At 35.8% G+C, this 19,487-nt stretch overlaps 1 protein-coding gene, 1 long non-coding RNA gene, 3 other non-coding genes and 1 pseudogene across 6 annotated transcripts; 4 read left to right on the top strand and 2 right to left on the bottom strand.

The window, feature by feature from the left end:
- Positions 1-4: 4 nt before the first annotated feature.
- LOC111791938 (small nucleolar RNA snoR118) lies at positions 5-93 on the bottom strand. Its single transcript, XR_002814728.1, has one exon. It is a non-coding gene; the product is annotated as a small nucleolar RNA snoR118 (small nucleolar RNA).
- A 115-nt stretch (positions 94-208) lies between these two features.
- LOC111791923 (small nucleolar RNA R66) lies at positions 209-281 on the bottom strand. The gene has a single exon (XR_002814711.2). It is a non-coding gene; the product is annotated as a small nucleolar RNA R66 (small nucleolar RNA).
- Positions 282-851: 570 nt separating this feature from the next.
- TRNAR-UCU (transfer RNA arginine (anticodon UCU)) lies at positions 852-924 on the top strand. The gene has a single exon. It is a non-coding gene; the product is annotated as a tRNA-Arg (tRNA).
- Positions 925-1,793: 869 nt separating this feature from the next.
- LOC111789848 (calcium-binding protein CP1-like) lies at positions 1,794-2,817 on the top strand. The gene has a single exon (XM_023670556.2). It carries the CDS (start codon positions 1,942-1,944, stop codon positions 2,395-2,397), a length of 456 nt encoding a protein of 151 aa, XP_023526324.2. The 5' UTR covers positions 1,794-1,941; the 3' UTR covers positions 2,398-2,817.
- Positions 2,818-4,622: 1,805 nt separating this feature from the next.
- LOC111791820 (uncharacterized) lies at positions 4,623-6,465 on the top strand. The gene is made up of 3 exons (XR_002814687.2): positions 4,623-4,754; positions 5,288-5,543; positions 5,901-6,465. It is a non-coding gene; the product is annotated as an uncharacterized LOC111791820 (long non-coding RNA).
- Positions 6,466-15,714: 9,249 nt separating this feature from the next.
- LOC111791819 (transcription factor bHLH147 pseudogene) lies at positions 15,715-17,221 on the top strand (annotated as a pseudogene). The gene is made up of 2 exons (XR_015420423.1): positions 15,715-15,876; positions 16,200-17,221. The product of XR_015420423.1 is annotated as a transcription factor bHLH147 pseudogene (transcript).
- The last annotated feature ends 2,266 nt before the right edge of the window (positions 17,222-19,487 follow it).

Here is a 19,487-nt window from a genome sequence, read left to right as displayed (position 1 = left end):
ATAGAGATCAGACATGGTTTTCTAGGCCGCATTATCCATCAATTATAGCAGATATTGTATCTGCTCAGAGCCCAGTGCATGTTCATCACTTCGAATCACCACTTTCAAACTAACAGGAAAGACAAATTCAAGAAGAAGATGAAAATACAAACCTTAAAAAAAACCAAAACAAAGAAGAATGTACAAAGAATTTGTGGATTGTCAAGGTCTCCTCAGAAATATGCTTATGATTGTCATCAAAATAGACCATCAGGTCTCAAAGATTTCATGCCATCACAGGAGCCTCAACAAGAGAACACGTTAAAAAAATGAAACCAAAAGATTAAAGAAAAAATATCCAAGTCAAATACGAGAGAAGACATACCAGAACATAAGAACACAGATCAACAATTAGGAAAAACAGTTCGCAAGAAATGAAAATAAGGAACAAAGAAATCAAACGTTAAGAGAGAACTATTAAAATAATCATAATCGCGAAATGATTTAGCAGGCTCTAATTCACTGCGCCAGGGGAGAAGAACGAAGGCGAAGCAACTCAACGTTCCTGCAACAAATTTTTGCCTCCTCCATCCATAGGATACGAAACCGCCGCTAATCCATGAAGGAATTAATGGCTACATCGTCGGAGGCATTACAATGGAGGATCGCGATTGCTAAAACAAAATGCTGAAAAGAACAATTAAGAAGATCGGAAAAACTGCGCACTAAAGAAAACAATGAAGAGAGTGCAGACGGTCGAAGCTTGACTAGCCGCTGTTGCTATTTATAAGTGCGTGGGTACAAAATTAGGGTTTCAATTTTGCGAACTAATTAATAAATATATTGAAATATTATCATTAACTCAACAACAAGCGCCCATGGCCTAATGGATAAGGCGTCTGACTTCTAATCAGGCGATTGTGGGTTCGAGTCCCACTGGGCGTGTTCATTTTATACTTTTTCATTATCTTTTCAATTTTAATTCTTAATAAATAAATAAATAACTCCATTCAACACTAATTTTGAAGTCTCAACTCTCGCACTCACAATCTCACACACTCACATCACAACGTTCATCGTTCAATTTCTCAGTTCTCATCTCACTTTTGTATCGTCTTGTCTCTGTGTATCGTAATACGTCAATGTCGCTCGCCTCTTTATATTTTCACTAGACTCTCTTCTCAGTTCTCATGTTTTTCACTCAACCTCGTCTCTGTGTTTCTCGCTGGACGTCATCGCCGACTGTCACTCCACTTGGTACTCTGTTCAGTTCCGTTGGACTTCTCTGCTCTGTGTTTGTCATCAGACTTATCCGCTGCGTATTTCTCATCAGAGTTCTCTACTCGACACTCCATTGTTTCACAACTCAAACCCAACCAAAAAATAGAGAATTGGATTGGGCTGGGTCGTGGAAATTTCCGGCTTGAGTTGGGTTAACAATCCAACCAACCTCAACTTCTAGATTGGTCCAAAAAAATCTCTCAACCAACCGGACCCATATACACATCTCATAGCAAAAAATAAATAATCAAAATCAACATATTTAAATAGTAAATGATATGTATTTTTATTTATAGAGTGGGGAGATTAAAAAAATATAAATAAATAAACACACATGTTTTTAGGGAATAAATCTAGAGAGCCATAAGCCAACAATTTAAGACCATGAATAGAATTTCTCCCCAAATAGCGTCACCACATACGTAACGCCAAACTCCTCGACCACGCCCTCCCTTCCCTTTTAATGAAAAAATAAATTAAATAAAATTTAAAAAAAGACTCTATAAAGCCTGCCTTCGGGCGTGCTTCCCAAGCCAGTCCGTTTTCAAAACAGCGTGGGCCCCAACGGACTGGGAGCCCCAAATTTCCGCTTTCTATATAAACCCCTTCCCGCTTCGCAGATTCTTCATTTCCAAAACTTTCTCCCATCCGCCATTGATTTCTCGTCTCTGCTGTTCAGCCATGTGTCCTTCCGGAACCGCCGCCAGTTACTCTGATACCGCCCCCGCTTTCCGTCAGGCATTCGAGGCACTCGACGCAGATCACGACGGAAAGATTAGCCGCGACGATCTTCGCAAATTCTACAGCAAAGACGCTGACGAGGATGCTATTCGCTCGATGATAGCCGTCGCTGACTTGAATCGGAACGGTTTCGTCGAATACGAAGAGTTCGAGCGTGTATTGTCCAGCGGACGGAGAAGATCGACGGGGATGATGGAGGAAGTCTTCAAGACGATGGATAAAGACGGAGACGGACGGTTGAGCCACGCCGACTTGAAGAGCTATATGCATTTTGCTGGATTTTCGATCTCCGATGAGGAGGTTGAAGCGATGATTAGATTTGGCGGCGGAGATGAATCGGACGGCGTTAGTTACGAAGGTTTGCTGAAGATTTTGTCCGTTGATAATGTCTATTAGTCTTATTTTCCGTTCAGATCTGAAATTTTCAAGAAAAGCATTTCTGGAAAAAATTTCTTGCCGTAAGAGCGTTCTCTCTGAAAAAGGAAAAAGAATTAACGTTTGAAGCGTTATTTCCTGGACAAGTTTGTTGTGACTTGCTCATCCTGAGCGTTGTAGACGTATTCAAATTTATTTAATAAATTTAGTGTTCTGAGGGAATCGAATATCAAAAAATGCGGTTCTTGATTTAAGAACAAAATTATATAGCGAAAATGTGGCTGGCTTTTTGTTTTTTTTATGCTTTTGCGGTTGAAGGATGATTTGATCGGAAGAGAATCTCCTCATTTTGGAACCTTTTGTTTGCGGAAGGTTTCTCGTGTGGTGAGTAATCCTTACCTACTTCCTAATGAATAAAACTTGTGATTATTATTATTATTATTTTTTTAATTTTTGTATTTATTTATTTATTTTCATGGAGGAATCTTAATTTTTTTTTATGTATATATTCTAAAGTAAATTCTCTTTTTCATTTTCTTTTACAAAATCTTTGACAAAATTAGGTTTAATTTTTTTGAAAAAATAAATGGAGTATTTAAAAATTTGTAGGAAATAATTTTAAAATTTATTTTATTTTGATTAATTATTTTAAATTAATTTTGTGATGTTTATTTTTCATTTATAAATGTAATTTTCATACAATAATAATTTATTTTAATCCTTTAAAATAAAAAAATAAAAAATTCTAAGAAAGAAAAAGATGGTTGTACCTTTTTGTTTGTTTGTTTTTGTTAGTTTCTTCAAGTTTACTTTTTGTGGAATATTGAATCGGACAATTCCTCCAACTTTAAGCGTGGAAAGAAATTACGTGGAGGAGAATTGTTTGTGCCATATTTATTTCTTTACATCATCATCATCAATATAATAATAATAATAATAATAATAATAATAATAATAATAATAAGTGGATCTCACGAAAAAAATAAACTATTGATATTAAATAGTTATTAATATTTTTATATTTTTATTTACCACAAGAAAAATGTTAACATTAAAACTGTTAAGTCGTCAAATTATTAAATTTTAACATATTTAAATACGTGATTTTGAAAATAATTAATCTTGTTAATATACTTAAGTGACATGTCTCGAAACAATAATTTAACTATACTTTAGGTTAATCTTTTAAAATTAAGTTATCAATGGAATAATAAAAGATCGAGAATATTAAAAGGTTGATGACTGATTTGAAATATGATTTGATGTAATCCATATCTATATGATATATAATTTATTTAATGCACCAAAATTGTAAAATATATATCTAAATTATAAATATATAAATGTATTTTTCTCATTAACATTTAATTTATTTTATATATTAAATATTAATTTAGATATTTCACATTTTATTTTCTTATAGTTGATGCATAATTAATTAAAATCATTAATTAACTAATTTTATTTTGTTAATTATAGCTAAATTAAAGTTATAATTTATCTTTACAATTATATATTGCTCGTTAAATATCAATTATAATGTAATCTGGAAAGGAAGTTCCTCGGGTTAATAATAGAGTAAGACCTCGTTGTTTGAGTATTAAAAACTAGTGGTATATTTTTCGTAACTATCACCCACCGCTAGCAGATATTGTCCTTCTTAGACTTTCCCTTACGGGCTTTCCCTCAAGGTTTTAAAACGCGTCTACTAGGGGAGATTTCCACACCTTTGTGATTTGTTCTCCTCCCCAACCAATCTAGGACATCACAATCCATCTCCTTGGGGCCAGCATCCTCGCTGGTACTCTTACCTTCCTTCAATCGACGTGGGACCACCCCCAAATCCATCGCCCTTTGGGACTAGCGTTCTTATTGGCACACCGCCTCGTGTTTACCCCCTTCGGGGAACAGTGAAAAAGGCTGACACATCGTCCGATGTCTGACTCTGAGCTTGGGTTGTTACATTTTTTTTCTAAATTTTTATTTTTTAACATTACATTTATTTTAATGTATTGCATTGATATTCTTACTATATTCCGTTCATTTTTATATGTTATTATAAAAATAATTTTAGAATTTTACGTTTTTTTAATTCAAAACAATATTTGAGAACGAGAAGATTAAATTATTATTAATGTATATGAGTAAGATTAAAATATTTGAAAGAATTATAATTTAAATAAAAAATAGAAAGGAAAAGCAGAGTATAAATAGGTAGACACTTCTATAAATGAGGTGACGGAGAAAAAATATTTAGCGTGAGAGAGAAGAAATGAAGTCCTCCCGCCAAAGGGTGAAGTTCGAAGCGGGAAGGAAAATCTGTATCGAACTTGGAGAAAAGATCGCTCACTTGTCACGATCTTCAAAGCTTGTGGACGGTAAGCAATTTTAATCGCCACAATACCTCGTTCTACTTGGCATTTTGATCTCATCTATAATTAACTGCTGTTTATGATCAATAAGAGATACTGGACTACTGCGTTTTATTCAGTTTCTAATCACAAGGTGGTTGATGATTTACAAGAATCTGTGGTATTTTCCTGTTGTTTTCATATATGTGATGCTAATGAAGCTGAAGAAATTGGATATTTCGTCTGGAAGCTGAATGAGTTGATATGTTTCTCCATGGAGTTTCTATCTCGTGCATGAGTAAATTGTTGTAGTTATTTAGTTTGTTTCGCGTAACAGTGAAAGATTCTTCGGCAGGAGTAGTATAATTTGTCAAATTCATCGCAGTAACCTTCGCTTTTATGATCGCCTAGTAAAGAATTAATGGATCCTTCAGTTTCATGAATTTATTTTAAGGCCAAATGTTGAATTTGCGTGAAATTGACACAACTGTTGGAGTTTACTATTTGGACTGGATGGATATTCGAATTGGACAGTGACGGCATAAATTATTCTCTTCCAGGGCTTGGTACCTTGAAATTGTAGTTTCCAGCTTTGCTCTCCATTTATTTTGTCTATATCTCTGGTGTTTTCCACTGTTACGGAGGTGCTGCTCTATTCCAACGAATTGTCGTTGATTTGATGTGAATGGACCTAACATGGGTTCCTCTAGTGGTAGATTTTATCAGGCAAGCTCTTTTGCTTCTCAATCTATGAAGCTTCCAGATGTGTTAATGGAGAACGTCTTAAATGAATCCCTTTCCTGAAGAGAAATTCAGGTTTGTCGTACTTTTATCAGTGAAGATTTATCTAATGTTTATTGGATCTTTGCTCTGTCGTTCGTTTTCCTTTTAAAACTGGGGCTTAAAAGGAACGATGTGCATATTATTTCCTAAAGTCCGAGTTGTTAGAGTTCTTTCATGTTTTTCTCCTCGTGTATCTACTTCCCTGCCTCCACAAGTTGCAGATTTGTTGTGTTTATCTGAATCTTGTTATCGTGAATTACATACTTGTGTGTGTGTACTGATGGATACAAAACCTGTGAATTAGTTGAGTACAAGTTTGATTACACTGTCATGTCCCTAATAACGTCCATGTTTGCATCCGCTAACTAGCTTCTTTGTCTATATTTGTAGCTACATGGATTTTATGGCATAGCTCTATAATAGACATGTCTCGGCACCATATATTGAGCTTTGGTATGTGGAATGGAACTTAGCTTTTACGTTAAAACATGTTTGTAGAGCATTTATCTCCTGCCAACTGAAGTTCCTTCGTTGAAGAATCTTACTTCCATCATCTGTTTTCCTCCATTATCTATTTCATAGTTTGCAGTGCCAGGATTATGATGCTTCTTAGAAAGTTCTAAGCATCCGACTCTGAACTTATATTGCCACTTGACTTCTGTTATTTCAGTATTGCATTCTTGTCTTTATATTGCAATGTATATTACTTCTTATCTGCACAAAATTACTAGTTTGTGAACTGTCATATAGGATGCTAATTAGAGCATTTTAGAACTTGTAAGCTTATGAAATTGTTTCCTCGGAGAAATTTTCAAGATCTATACTTGATGCTAACCCCAAAGCCTACCAAAAGCCTACCAAAGTTTGGTCATTTTGGGGCACCAGCCATTGCAAGGAGATCACCCACTTCCAACACTTCCCTCCTTTTCGCTTCCAACCCCAAATCTATTCATACAAATCCACCACAAGATGGGTCAGAAGCCAAAGATGCCATAAACCCAGAGGCGAATGAAGGAATGACGCCGGGTGAACATATGATGCAGGACAAGGCTTACTCTACTGCAGAACATGTGAGTGAGAAGACCAGGGATATGGCAGGGATGCTGAGTGCAAGAGCGCAAGAGGTATCAGCAAAGGCAAAGGAGGCAATGGAAGCAGCAAAGGACTCAGCCCATAGGGCAAAGGACACAGTGGTTGAGACTACCAAAGACTCCAAGCAATTTGTCAAAGCCAATGCAAAGACTGTTGAGAAGTGCATGAACACCAAGAACCGTTCTTAATTTCCCTTTTTTTCTTTTTCCCCTTCTAATAAACCCATATACACCTATATGCAAATTTTTTTAATCCAGATGATGCCGTGCGTGGAATACTTCACGATTGGGAGCCCGAAGGCGAATGCCTCTACGGATTGCTGCAAAGTGGTGAAAGATGTGATGAAATCGAAAGCCGATTGTATGTGCGATGCGTTGAAGCAGAACGGGAGAATGGGGATTCAATTGAATCGAACCAGAGCCCTCGGCCTTCCTGCCACCTGCGGAAGCCCTACTTCACTTGCCGATTGCACCATTGCTGTTTCTCCGGTTATGGCACCTCCTCCAGTTCCGAGTGCTAAAGCGCCGAAGCCAGCAAAAAGAGCGAAAGTGCCATCAGCAGTCCCGTGCACCAAACCGCCAAAGCCGGCTCCAAATTCAACATCCCCAATGCATGCTCCAGGTAGCCCACCAAGTCCACCGGCACCACCACAAGAATTGGCGCCAAGCACAGTCCCAGTGGAGGCTCCATCAGACGACTCTCCACAATGGTATGATATTGTCCACTTTGAGCATAAGCTCTCATGGCTTTGCTTTGGGCTTCCCCAAAAGGCCTCATACCAATGGAGTTAGTATTCCTCACTTATAAACCCATGATCATTCCCTAAATTAGTCGATGTGGGACTTCCATCATCCAACACCTCCCCTCGAACAAAGTGCGCCTCCCCTTAATCGAGGCTCGACTCCTTGGAGTCTTAGTCATTTTTGACTGCCTTCGAGGAGGGGCTTGGCTCCTTCTCTTTAGGAGTTCTTTGTTCGATATTTGAGGATTTACCAATCTATTGGCACGACTAAGTTTAGGGCATGGCTCTGATACCATGTTAGACGAACACGACTCTCCACAATGGTATGATATTGTCCACTTTGAGCATAAGCTCTCATGGCTTTGCTTTGGGCTTCCCCAAAAGGCCTCATACCAATGGAGTTAGTATTCCTCACTTATAAACCCATGATCATTCCCTAAATTAGTCGATGTGGGACTTCCATCATCCAACACAAGTAATAGATTTATTGAGTTAGTCAAAGTGTGCAGTGTGCACCAATTAAATAAAACTAAAAAACATAAATTTTGTTATAATTTTATAGAAACGATTCCTGTTTTTGGGACGGTTCGATTATAATGGAAGGAGGAAATGTGTATTTGAACTTTTTAATATTAAGGAACCAGATGAATTTGTCTCAAATTTCTTTGATTGAGCTTCCTAGCTATGGTTGTTTTCTAGCTGTTAGTAGTTTATAGTTACAATGGTATAGTTGTTAAATTAGTCCTCTAGCTTTCAAGAATTTTATTTGATTTTTGTTGGACTTTAGTGGAAAATTAGTTGCTGTTTGGTGACTTCACTAAAGGTAAAGAGGCTCAGTAGTTTTCCTGTTAAAGGAAAGGCTATGAACACGTTAGGATAGGAAATGTTGCGGGTGCCATTGAAACTTTGAATTTCTGCATTGTGTGTATCATACACGATGATTGTTCTGGTAACATGTTATTTCTGTATAGATCATTGATTAGATGGTTGTCACCTATCAAATGACTTGATAGCATAGCAGGAGTCAACTTGCGCGTTTTCTACCACAGGTAAATTTGAATACATTTTAGTGAACTGGAAAGTAGAACCAATGAAAACGATGCCTTCTGGCAGTGAAAAGTAAAGTAAAAAATGTAAACCTTTACATGCTAGAAACAGGGTAGAAAGTGCACTGCAGGGGCGTTTTATTTATTTATTGCTTTTTTCTAAGGCATCTGAAAAATGCAAGTTCATCAGTTTTATTGGTCTAGACATTATATTTGCATCTAATTTTTATTAATGGAAGCTATAAAGTTCAGTTTGGATAGATTTATTTATTATTATTTTTTATTTATTTTAGGAAACCTAAATGTAAATCATTTTGTTAAAACATATATCTTTGATTAGGAGGTTAGAAGTTTGAATCTTTACCATCAAAGTCCCTAGAATTGAAAAAAGGTTAGAAATCTTTTTAGATCTATCTAGGTTAGAAACTTATCATATCCAAATGGTCTTAGTTAGGTGACGAACTTGATTCAATCTAATATGAATTATTTGGGTTGAGTCAGTTTATGTATTTGATTGTTTATTAGAGCAATATGTAAACAAATAAGGAAAATATTAGTAATTTATATTAAGATTGACAGACAAATGTAATTTTTTTTCTCCATAACAATTTATACTCCGTGAATTAAAGGAATAATTCTAATAAATTTTTCTTTTGTTGAAGATTTAAATGTCCATAGGAATTATGATGAATTGAAATTAAGATGGATGCATTTATCATAAGTAAAAAGGACATTTACTTATTATTATATTTACTATTATTTTGACGAGAAAGAAAGTGACATGAAATTTACAAAAAGGAAATCCTATCCTATGGATTACAACAAAAGAAAGAGACATGAAATTTACAAAATGGAAATCCTATCCAATGGATTACAAAAACACTTCCAATTGGTCATAAGATTAGTGAAACTATAGCTACAGAAGGGGTATCTCAATTTACACAATTTAGAGCTAAGTATACGTGAGAAAAGTTTGAGTGTCTTGTTCCTTATCTTTGAAGGTACGAGAATTGTGCCCCAACCAAATAGATCACACCAGTTTGCTTTGTTGAATAACCTAATTTTAAAAAACTCATAATCCAAATAAACTCAAGTAGTTTAGCTTTGTCAAACTTTCTGGAGATCTATTTGGGTTGCTATAAGTTGGTTGTTGAAACATTATCATTGTTGAAATCTAAATTATTTTTGAGACGTCTAAAATCTAAAAAGCATAAATACCAGTATAAGACAAGTATATGACATAACATGGACATGGTGATTCATCATATTGAATATGACAAGAATGCATTTTAATCATTTTTTTTTTTAATATATGTAAGTTTTTGCATTTTTAGCATAAAAATGAGTTTAATGCATTTGTCTGTTAAAATTTATTATTTTAGTCATGTACTATTATGTGTTTGTTTAGTATTCTTAACAAATGTTCAATTGGACGTATATTGCTTTTGTACAACTAATATTTAACACATATTTATTGTGTTAATAAGTGTCCCATGTGTAGCCAACCAGCGTTGGAGTGTCCAAGTGTCCCACATGTATTAGACACAGATACACTAGCCAAACTAAAGCACTCATGCTTCTTAGACTAAAACACTTAGAAGTTTGACTGTTCAATCCCTATGGTGAATTAGGTGAGGTTAATCAAGTTGATTGGCCTTATTATTTTGATAATATTTAATTGGGAAAGTTTGGGAAGCTATTTACTTTATCATTAAAGTTGGATGATTTGGTGTAATCCACAAAAGTTGCGAATGGCAAAGTGAACACCTTGAAAGCTAGATGCCTATTGTACTTTGCATAAATGAATTGATGAAAGAAACCCACCGACTAGGTAGTACTGAAATGCGTGCAGAAGAAGAAGACTTTTAGAAACTAGGACATAAAATGCGTGGGTTCTATTGTGCAAGAGGGAATCCCTCAAATAGTGAATACTTTGTTTCCTTTTGCATTTCAACAGGGATCCCGTTTGAATAAGATACATTTAAATAAGTACATTACCAGTAAAGGAGATACTATTAGGTTTCCTATCTGCTAGGGAAGGTTTCTACCTTATAAAAACTGCTTCGTTCCCCTCCCTAACTAATGTGAAATCTCACAATCCACTCTCTTCGAGGCCTAGCGTCCTCGCTGACACACGTTCATCTCTCCAATCAATGTGGAATCTCATAATTCACCTTCCTTTGGGGTCCAGTGTCCTCACAGCCCTCGTTCTTCTCTTCAATCAATGTGGGATCTCACAATCCACCCCCTTCAGGCCCAGTGTCCTCGCTGTCACTTGTTCCTCTCTCTAATCGACGTGTGATCTCACAATCTACCACCCTTCGGGGCTCAATATCCTCACTGGCACACCGTCCGGTATCCACCCCTTTCGGGACTCAACGACCTCGCTGATACATCGCCCGGTGTCTGGCTTTGATATCATTTGTAACAGCTAAAGCCCACCGCTAGCAGATATTGTCTTATTTGGGCTTTCCCTTTCAAGCTTCCCCTCAAGGTTTTTAAAACGCGTCTGCTAGGGAGAGGTTTCTATAAAAAATATTTCGTTCATCTCTCCAACCAATGTGAGATCTTACAATCCACCCCCTCCAAAGCTCAGCGTTCTCGCTAGCACTCGTTCCCCTCTCCAATCGATGTGAGATCTCACAATATCTATATCCAAAGGTTCTAATTTATTTGAATAAAAAAAGAAAAAACCCCACCTCAAGTCAAATTGTCTGGACAGATCTGAGTTTTTCACACTCGTTATTATGATAATCTAGGTTGGTTGTATCTGAGCTCATTTCAATAGCTACCAATTAAGCAGTATGAATGTTATTGAAAAGTAACTCTTTGACTGTATGAAACTATATTTGTTCCCGTGGCTGCCTTCTAGCACTTTGGATACCTGATTGAATTAAGGATTAGCAGAAAGTTCTCATACTGGAATAGATAAAATTTCCATCCTATAGAATTCGTTATCTTCCTTTACAGGATTTGAGTTGGTTTGTTGAAGAATTTTCAATATTTTTTCCACTGCTTAGATTTGGTTAAACTGATTGAACAAAGTTATTTAATGGACCTCCTCATCAGGTTCTACCTACCTTTATCTACAGTCTTCTTTGGACATCTTGGGTCATCAAGTACTGAGAAATTTATGGTCATTCATAGCACTAAGTACCCCCTGCACATGAGACTGTAAGAGTGATATCTGAAGGTGTTTGTTTTTTATAAGTTCTTATCCATGTTATGGCAATTCAGGTCTATGATATATTCTTAATAAGTATTTGATTTACAATTCATTGTCCAATGTTTCTTTTCTTTACAACTACTGAACCATCACACTTGGAAACTTTGTTTAGATTCACATTTGATGGTAGATGTTAGAAATCACGACTCTCCACAATGGTATGATATTGTCCACTTTGAGCATAAGCTCTCATGGCTTTGTTTTGGGCTTCCCCAAAAGGCCTCATACCAATGGAGATGTATTCCTTTACTTATAAACCCACGATCATTCTCTAAATTAGCCGATGTGGGACTTTCTTTCATCATCCAACACCTCCCCTCGAACAAAGTACGCCTCCCCTTAATTGAGGCTCGACTCCTTTTCTTTTGGAGTCATTTGTTCGACATTAGAGGATTTACCAATCTATTGGCACGACTAAGTTTAGGGCATAGCTCTAATGCCATGTTAGAAATCACGACTCTCCACAATGGTATGATATTGTCCACTTTGAGCATAAGCTCTCGTGGCTTTGTTTTGGGCTTCCCCAAAAGGCCTTATACCAATGGAGATGTATTCCTTTACTTATAAACCCACGATCATTCTCTAAATTAGCTGATGTGGGACTTTCTTTCATCATCCAACAGTAGAACGGTCGTAACTGATTAATGTATTTCATGTTGCCTTTCGCTGCTGCTTTTGTAGTGTTTCAACCAAGGGAAGCAGTCTCTCTGGCACATCATAATGCCTCTCCATCTTTTAAGGTACTTCCATTTATTTTGTATCAGTTTTATTTCTACAGGCTTCTCATTTCGCCATCCTTAGAACAAGTGAAATATTTAATTTTGTGGAGACTCTAGGGATTGAGGATTGGTCATGAACACACATACCCCTATTATTCCTTTCTCATTTGATCTAATCTTTACTGTCTCTTGGAGGCATTTTGTATACAATGTACGAGTCTACAGAAATTAGCACTTCCAAGTGAGTAGAGGTATTTTGTAACAGCCTAGATCTACCGCTAATAGATATTTGTTCTATTTGGGTTTTTCCCTTTGGGCTTCCCCTTAAAGCTTTAAGACGCGTCTGCTAGGAGAAGGTTTCCACACCTTTAGAAATGTTAGTTTGTTCTTCTCCCCAACCACAATGTGGGACATCACATATTTAGACCTCAGAGAACTATTTAGGCCCCTTTATTCATCATTTTGATTTTTGAAAATTTCTTCATTTTATTATCTAGTGTTAAAAAAATTAAGCCCATTAAAAAATTATTTAAAGTTCAGCCTTTGGGAATAATGCAAATTATATAAACACTTTTCTTATTATTTCTACGTCCTCTTAATGTCCAAACATTTGAAACTCATTCCAGTATGCACTGGAAGCCGTCAACTCATTCCCAACACTTCTATTCTCGGACTTTCTGTTCCCAAGTTCTTTGATCCCAGCAGTAACCAACCAACGTAGGAAAGATCCAAATTCTTTATCATTATTTTGAAATGATGATAGATGGGGTAGCAATTAGAAATATCAACAAATTGAGTTGACCAGAAGAATACAACTGAAATTTGGCTGTTTCAATTCTATTCTACCTAATGCACACACAAACCCCCGACCTCTCTTGAATTTTTTAGTTGCGGAGGAGAACGAAACATTCTTTATAAGGGTGTGGAAACCTCCCTAACAAATACATTTTAAAAACTTTGAGAGTAAACCCGAAAGTGAAAATCCAAGGAGAACAATATTTGCTAGCTTTGGACTTGAGCTATTACCAATGGTATTGGAACCAGATACTGAGAAATGTGACAGCAAAGACGCTGGACCCTGAAGGGGGTGGATTGGGGGGTCTATATCGATTGGAGAAGAGAACGAGTGCCAGCGAGGATGTTGGGCTCCGAGAGGGGGATGGATTATTAGATCCTATATCGATCGAAGATGAGAACGAAACATTTTTTATAAAGGTGTGGAAACCTTTCCTAAATATACGCTTTCTAGAAATTTTAAAGGCAATATTTGGTTAATGATAGGCTTAGAAGTCATGGAAGAGGACAGATTGGTAGTGGCAGGAAATGTGGAGCATACCTGTCTACATCTCTAAAAGTAGGAAAACTCCAAAACACCAACAAATACTAAACGAAGGCCGAAAAAAAAATTAGACGAACGACCCACATTGCACATGCATCCCCCTTTTACTTTATTTATATATATATATATTTGATTACCACCTCCACCACCAATAATCATTGCACGGAATTAAAATATTTGAAAGACAAAACATTATGCAATAGCACCCTCTTTTCCTTTCCTTTTCTTATCTCATCTCTTGGTTGCATTGTTTGCTCAATTAGTGGTGTGATTCCTTCCCCCTACCTCTTGCTGGCACACCCACTCTCCTACCTTCCATGCCCTCCCCCTCATAGCCCCTTTTTAGGGGAACACAAATTTACAAACAGATAGGCTTGGAAATCACTCTAGATTTTAGATTAATTGTCTATCATATCTCGGAATGAATTATTATGCTAGATTCTGACATTTGATTGGTGGATCGTGTCTAGCTTTAGAGTCGGTTAGAAATGACTTTCTCTTCATTCTTCTAGATTTAAAAGTTTTAGTTGTGTATGATATTTAACGATGATATGATATAATTATTTGATCATTTAAGAATCTAATTCTTTTCGGTTTAGTGACTAGTTATACTTCTAAAAGTAATTGATTAGTTGAAAAATACACTAATTTACATTTTAAAAAGAAAATCCCACGTTTTATGGCTTTAATTCTGCCTAGTGGGATCATTTTTTTTCAATGATTAAACCTCTATTATTTATGGGTGAAATTTTGTGTTTGAAAACTCCCAGCATTCTATTTCTTTTCCCCTCCCTCTGCCTAATCGTGACAGATTATTGAGTGTCACATCACCTAGCATTCTATTTTCATTTAGTTACCTATCTAAACGTGTCTTAAAAGATATGGCATTGGGTATTGAATACCCACTTCTTTTTTTCTTCATATTCTCATTCTTTTGTCCCCTTTTTTTAAAGAGCAGACATGGCTTTATGATTCTGTTGTATTTTTCTTATTTTTAAGCTAAATAAGTCCCGAAAAGTTTAGTGTTTGAATTGATCCATGAATGTCCTATATTAGTCGGAATAGAATAGAGTTACTCGGGATATTATATAGGTTCATTTTTTTCTCTTTTACTCAAGTTTTTTATCCGATAAACTAATGTAGCAGAAATTAGAGTTTTAACAAGGTGAGTTATAGTTAAGGAAATTGTACCAAATAAGTTTCAACATTTGCCGTTTAGAATAGAAAGAAGAGAACACGAACAAAAGTGTAAATTGGAATAGATAGTAGCATCCTCGAACACGAACAAAAATGTAAATTGGAATAGATAGTAGCATCCTCGTAGTGTGGGTAGTATTCAAGCTAGATTATTGATATTTTTTCAACTCCCGCATTTATGGTATTAAATAGATTATTTTGGTACTAATTCTGAATTAGTGACTTATTTTGCATTTTAGTTCTAACAAAAATTTCATGTTATGTTAGATTTGTTAGTAAAATTTGGCATATTATTATTATTATTATTTTATTTATTATTATTATTATTATTATTATTATTATTATTTTGTAGAAAATTAAAAAATGTAAGAATTTATTAGTGAGAAAATAAAAATTTGAATAATCCATGAGATATTTTTAATTTTTCCAGACCTTCATCGTCGGTTAGATGTAACAAATATAAACTTTTAAATTTGTAATTTAGTGTAAATTTTATATTTTTTTAAAAAAAAAAGAAATTAATAAAATAAAAGAGATTTGTCTAAAGTGGAAGTTTGATGGGTGGGGGATGTGGCAGCGGTGGGGCATGAGGCCACGTTCAAGCCTGGGCGTAGTGGCTGAAAAGTTCTTCACCAGGTCGGGCAGCCACATGGGCCAAACCGCTAAAAGTCAAGTCAAAGTTGTGGGATGGATGTGAAGTGAAAAATAAAAAGAAAAAACAGTGAAATTAAATTTTTTTAAAAAGCAATTGTAATTGTGAGTTTTATTTATTTATTTATTTATTTATTATTATTATTGGTAGGAAAAATCTTATCTTTTTTAATTCCCTTTATAACCTCTCTTCTCACCGTTCCCGCTTTCTCTCCCCACTTCGGCTCCGTTCCGTTTTCCTCACTTCCTTTCTCTCTGTTTCTTTCTCTCTCTCTCTCTCTCTCTCTCTCTCTCTCTCTGCCACCGCTCTTCTTTGAAATTCCGATTCATTTCTTCCTTGTCTCGCCGTGAAAGGTATCAATCTTCTCGGATTCTCGCCGTTTTCTATTACTGTTCTATTTGTTTTGCGCTTCATTTTGATTGTTTTCGGTTCATTTACTGCTTACTCTGTTCGGTTTTACGCTGATGGTGTTTGATTTGATTGATTGTTGCGCCGCTCTTGGTTTTTCTCTGGTTGTTTGTTTATTCTTGTTTTCGTTGATTGGTTGTGTGGAGTTTGTGTTTGATTGATTGCTGTTTTCAATGAAGCGGAATTGAGCTGTTCTCCTTTTGTTTTGTTTTCTTGAATCGGTGAATTTACGTGTTTGGTTTTTTTTTTTTTTTTTTTTCTCTTCAAGGAGGATTTGATTTGATCTGTTAGGTGAGGAAGGCAGTTCTTACGGTATTCGGAGAGGACAATTCGTTGTGGAATCGTTTTGGAAAAAGGTTTTGTTAGTTCCGGCAGTGAGAGTATCTTGAATTTGGATCGGTGTTTGATTTTTAATGGCGTCGTCTATGATTCTAAATCCTGTGGCGAGTTCTGAGCGATCGCGTGATTCGTCCAGAAAGAAGAAGAAGAAGAAAGCGGCGAGGGAAAATGATCGTCAAGGTCAGGATCACATCCAGTGGAAATCACAAGCTCAGCATCAAGTTTACTCTTCGAAGCTGTTGCGCGCCTTGAGTCAGGTCAGGATCAGTTCTTCCGAGTCGGCACCAAACGAGACTCCGCGCCGCGGCCGAGCTGTGCGGGAGGCGTCTGATACAGTTCTGGCCATGACGGCGAAAGGAAGAAGTAGGTGGAGCAGAGCAATCTTGACGAACCGTCTCAAGCTCAAGTTTCGAAAGCACAACCGGCAGAAGGCTCATGCGACTGGAAACAGCCGAACGAAGAAGCCGCGAGTTAGCGTTTTCCGGTTGAGAGGAAAGGGATTACCAACTTTACAGAGTAAAGCTCGGCTTCTCGGCCGGCTGGTTCCCGGCTGCAGAAAGCAACCGCTGCCGGTGATTCTGGATGAAGTAACCGATTACATACCCGCTCTGGAAATGCAGATCCGAGTCATGAGCGCCATAGTCAACTTGGTTTCAAGCTCTTCTTCTTCTTCTTCTTCTTCTTCTTCTGGTATGGATTCTTCCATCTCCCCACCTTCTACCTGATAAACACACTCTTTTGCACATCATGCCCGCGCACTTCTCTCAGCTTTCTTGCCAGATTTCTCTCTCTACTCCCTCTCCTCCGCAAGTAATTTCATGTCATACATACATATATATATATATATATATATATATATATATCGATTTCTTGCTATAATTTTACGATTCTAGTTTGTGAATCTTCATAAAAGTAAATTCAGATCATGTTCATGTCGATCTGTTATGTTTAGATTCCTTATGAAGAAGTTCCATTGATCAAATCACGAGTTTATTCTCGTAAGCTATTTTTCGTTTGCAAAATTAGACTTCCTTCTGCTGTCCCCCCATTCCATTAACGGCCAAGAGCACAATTATGTTACATCCATGGATTCTCTAAAATTTCAAATGGAGCACATGGTTAAGAAATTAAAGTGATGGATAAAGTAATAACCTCCAATTCAAATTTAGAAATTTTTAGCATTTCACATGCAAAAAAGGTATAAAAGGTTGATTGATTATGCTCTTCTTTTTTTTTTTTTTTTAATTTGTATTGATTCTTTTTTTTTTTTCTTTTCTTTTACAAACAAGTATTTTAGGATCAAGAAAGCTCATATAATTGGATGAGAGAAGCTGTTGAATCCATTAGTTTTTGTGGCAAAAGGTTCATTTATTCCACTCTAAAGTTTAGGATAAATGACAATGGAAATGGGCAATAATTTCATGTGTTGTTTTTTGGATCATTAAGCCCAACAATATGTATTTCATAGTTTTTTTTTTTTCGTCTAAATGTTTTTAAATTCTTTTGAGATACAAATTTTAAATTGCATAATTATATTTAAAAAGATAAAAAAAAATTTATCACTATATTGAACGCATTTTAAAACATGAAATGTTACCATTCTATTTTCATTGTGTTATTAAGTTTTGTTTACGGATCACCTACCACACGACTGTATGCCAAGAACAAATAGTAAACCAAAGGAAACCGTGGCCATCGTGGCAAAATGGCACACAAAGACGTAAATATTAATTTTTTACGAGGAAGTTTGGCATGGAATATGTGAAGATATGATAACATATTATATGATAGTCACGCGACCTTGTCAAAAGAGTTTGATCGATCGTAAACGATTGTGCCGACATCATTTTTGAATTATAATCAAAGTCGACGTGAGATGAAAAGTAGTTGTCCATGACCTCGCTATCGGATGGATTAGGCAGCAAAGCAAAAATAGAGAGCACACGGACGGACGCTTGCCCTTGCCCATGGTTAGTCGCTCTCACTATATGGGAATGGAAACTTGTATAAATACAATAAAAATGGGGCCCTTTTGTGTAATTACACTTCTTTTGGATCCTTTCTTTGTTTAAAATGGTAAAGTTTTTAATTAACAATTTTAATTTTAATTTTGTTTTAAATATAAATATATATAAATATATATATATATATATATATAATGATGAAGCAGCATGTGACATGTCAAGGCACAGGACAACATGTGGGACCCATCTATCTCCAGGCATTTTGCCACGTAAGCAAACCGCCCCCACTTTCCAATTTATAATATTTTTTAAAAATATATTTATTTGTGTTTCTTTTTTCTCCATAAGAGCTGCCACCATGTGAGGCCACCCCAATAAAGCCAAAATCCTCCACGAGCCGACATTTTATTTATTTATTTATTTTTATTTACAAAAATATTATTTCCCTAAATTAAAATTAAGGTTAAATAATCGTCATGTTACTGATTTATTATCAATATTTCCATTTTTTTAAATTATTTATTGATTTTATTATATGATTTATTATTTAATCAATTTGGATGACCAACTCGAAAAGACTTAAAATTAAAAGATATGGATTAAAATTTAACGAGTTAACTTTTTTTATTTTTATTTTTTATTTTTTTATTTTTATCAAAATGATATTTTGAGGCATTTTTTGCCTATCAACCTAAATATGATTTTTCCTAACGGTCATACGGTCAAATATCTCAAGTTTTAGACTCCTATATCTTCCGTCACCCCCACGCCCCAAGCACTATGCGTCGCACATGGGCATATGCTTGGGACGTAGGGGTGGTGGTCGGCGAATGAGGGCGGTTGACGGCGGCGACGCGGTGGCGGAACTTGCACGGTGAGACAGTGTCGGGTGCCTTTGGGTGTGAAACATGAGCCTCGTTGAGAATGAAATGTTGAGATGTTGCCTTCTAACTTGGGCTGGCTTGAGGATGGTTGATGGCCGGACGTGCGGCTTGAACCTCGATCTAGAAATCAAATTTCATAATTTTTCAACTAACCAATTTTTTTAAATAAATTTTTAAATATTAAATAATAAGAAATTAGAAAAAATAGCTAGAGTTATTAAAAAAAAATCTGAAATTTTGTCGGAATCATTCTTTCATGTTGCTTTTATATATATATATATATATATGAAATTAAAATTTATGGGCGGAAATGTCGAGTTTGAAAACTTAAGGATCAAAATATTACGGATCACACATTTAAAAAATCAA

Source organism: Cucurbita pepo, chromosome 3 (assembly GCF_057944985.1).
Source record: "Cucurbita pepo subsp. pepo isolate OVF chromosome 3, ASM5794498v1, whole genome shotgun sequence".
Classification (NCBI taxonomy): Eukaryota; Viridiplantae; Streptophyta; class Magnoliopsida; order Cucurbitales; family Cucurbitaceae; genus Cucurbita; species Cucurbita pepo.
The sequence above is the reverse complement of the archived record's forward strand: the minus strand, read 5'-3'. Positions and strand labels throughout refer to the sequence as shown.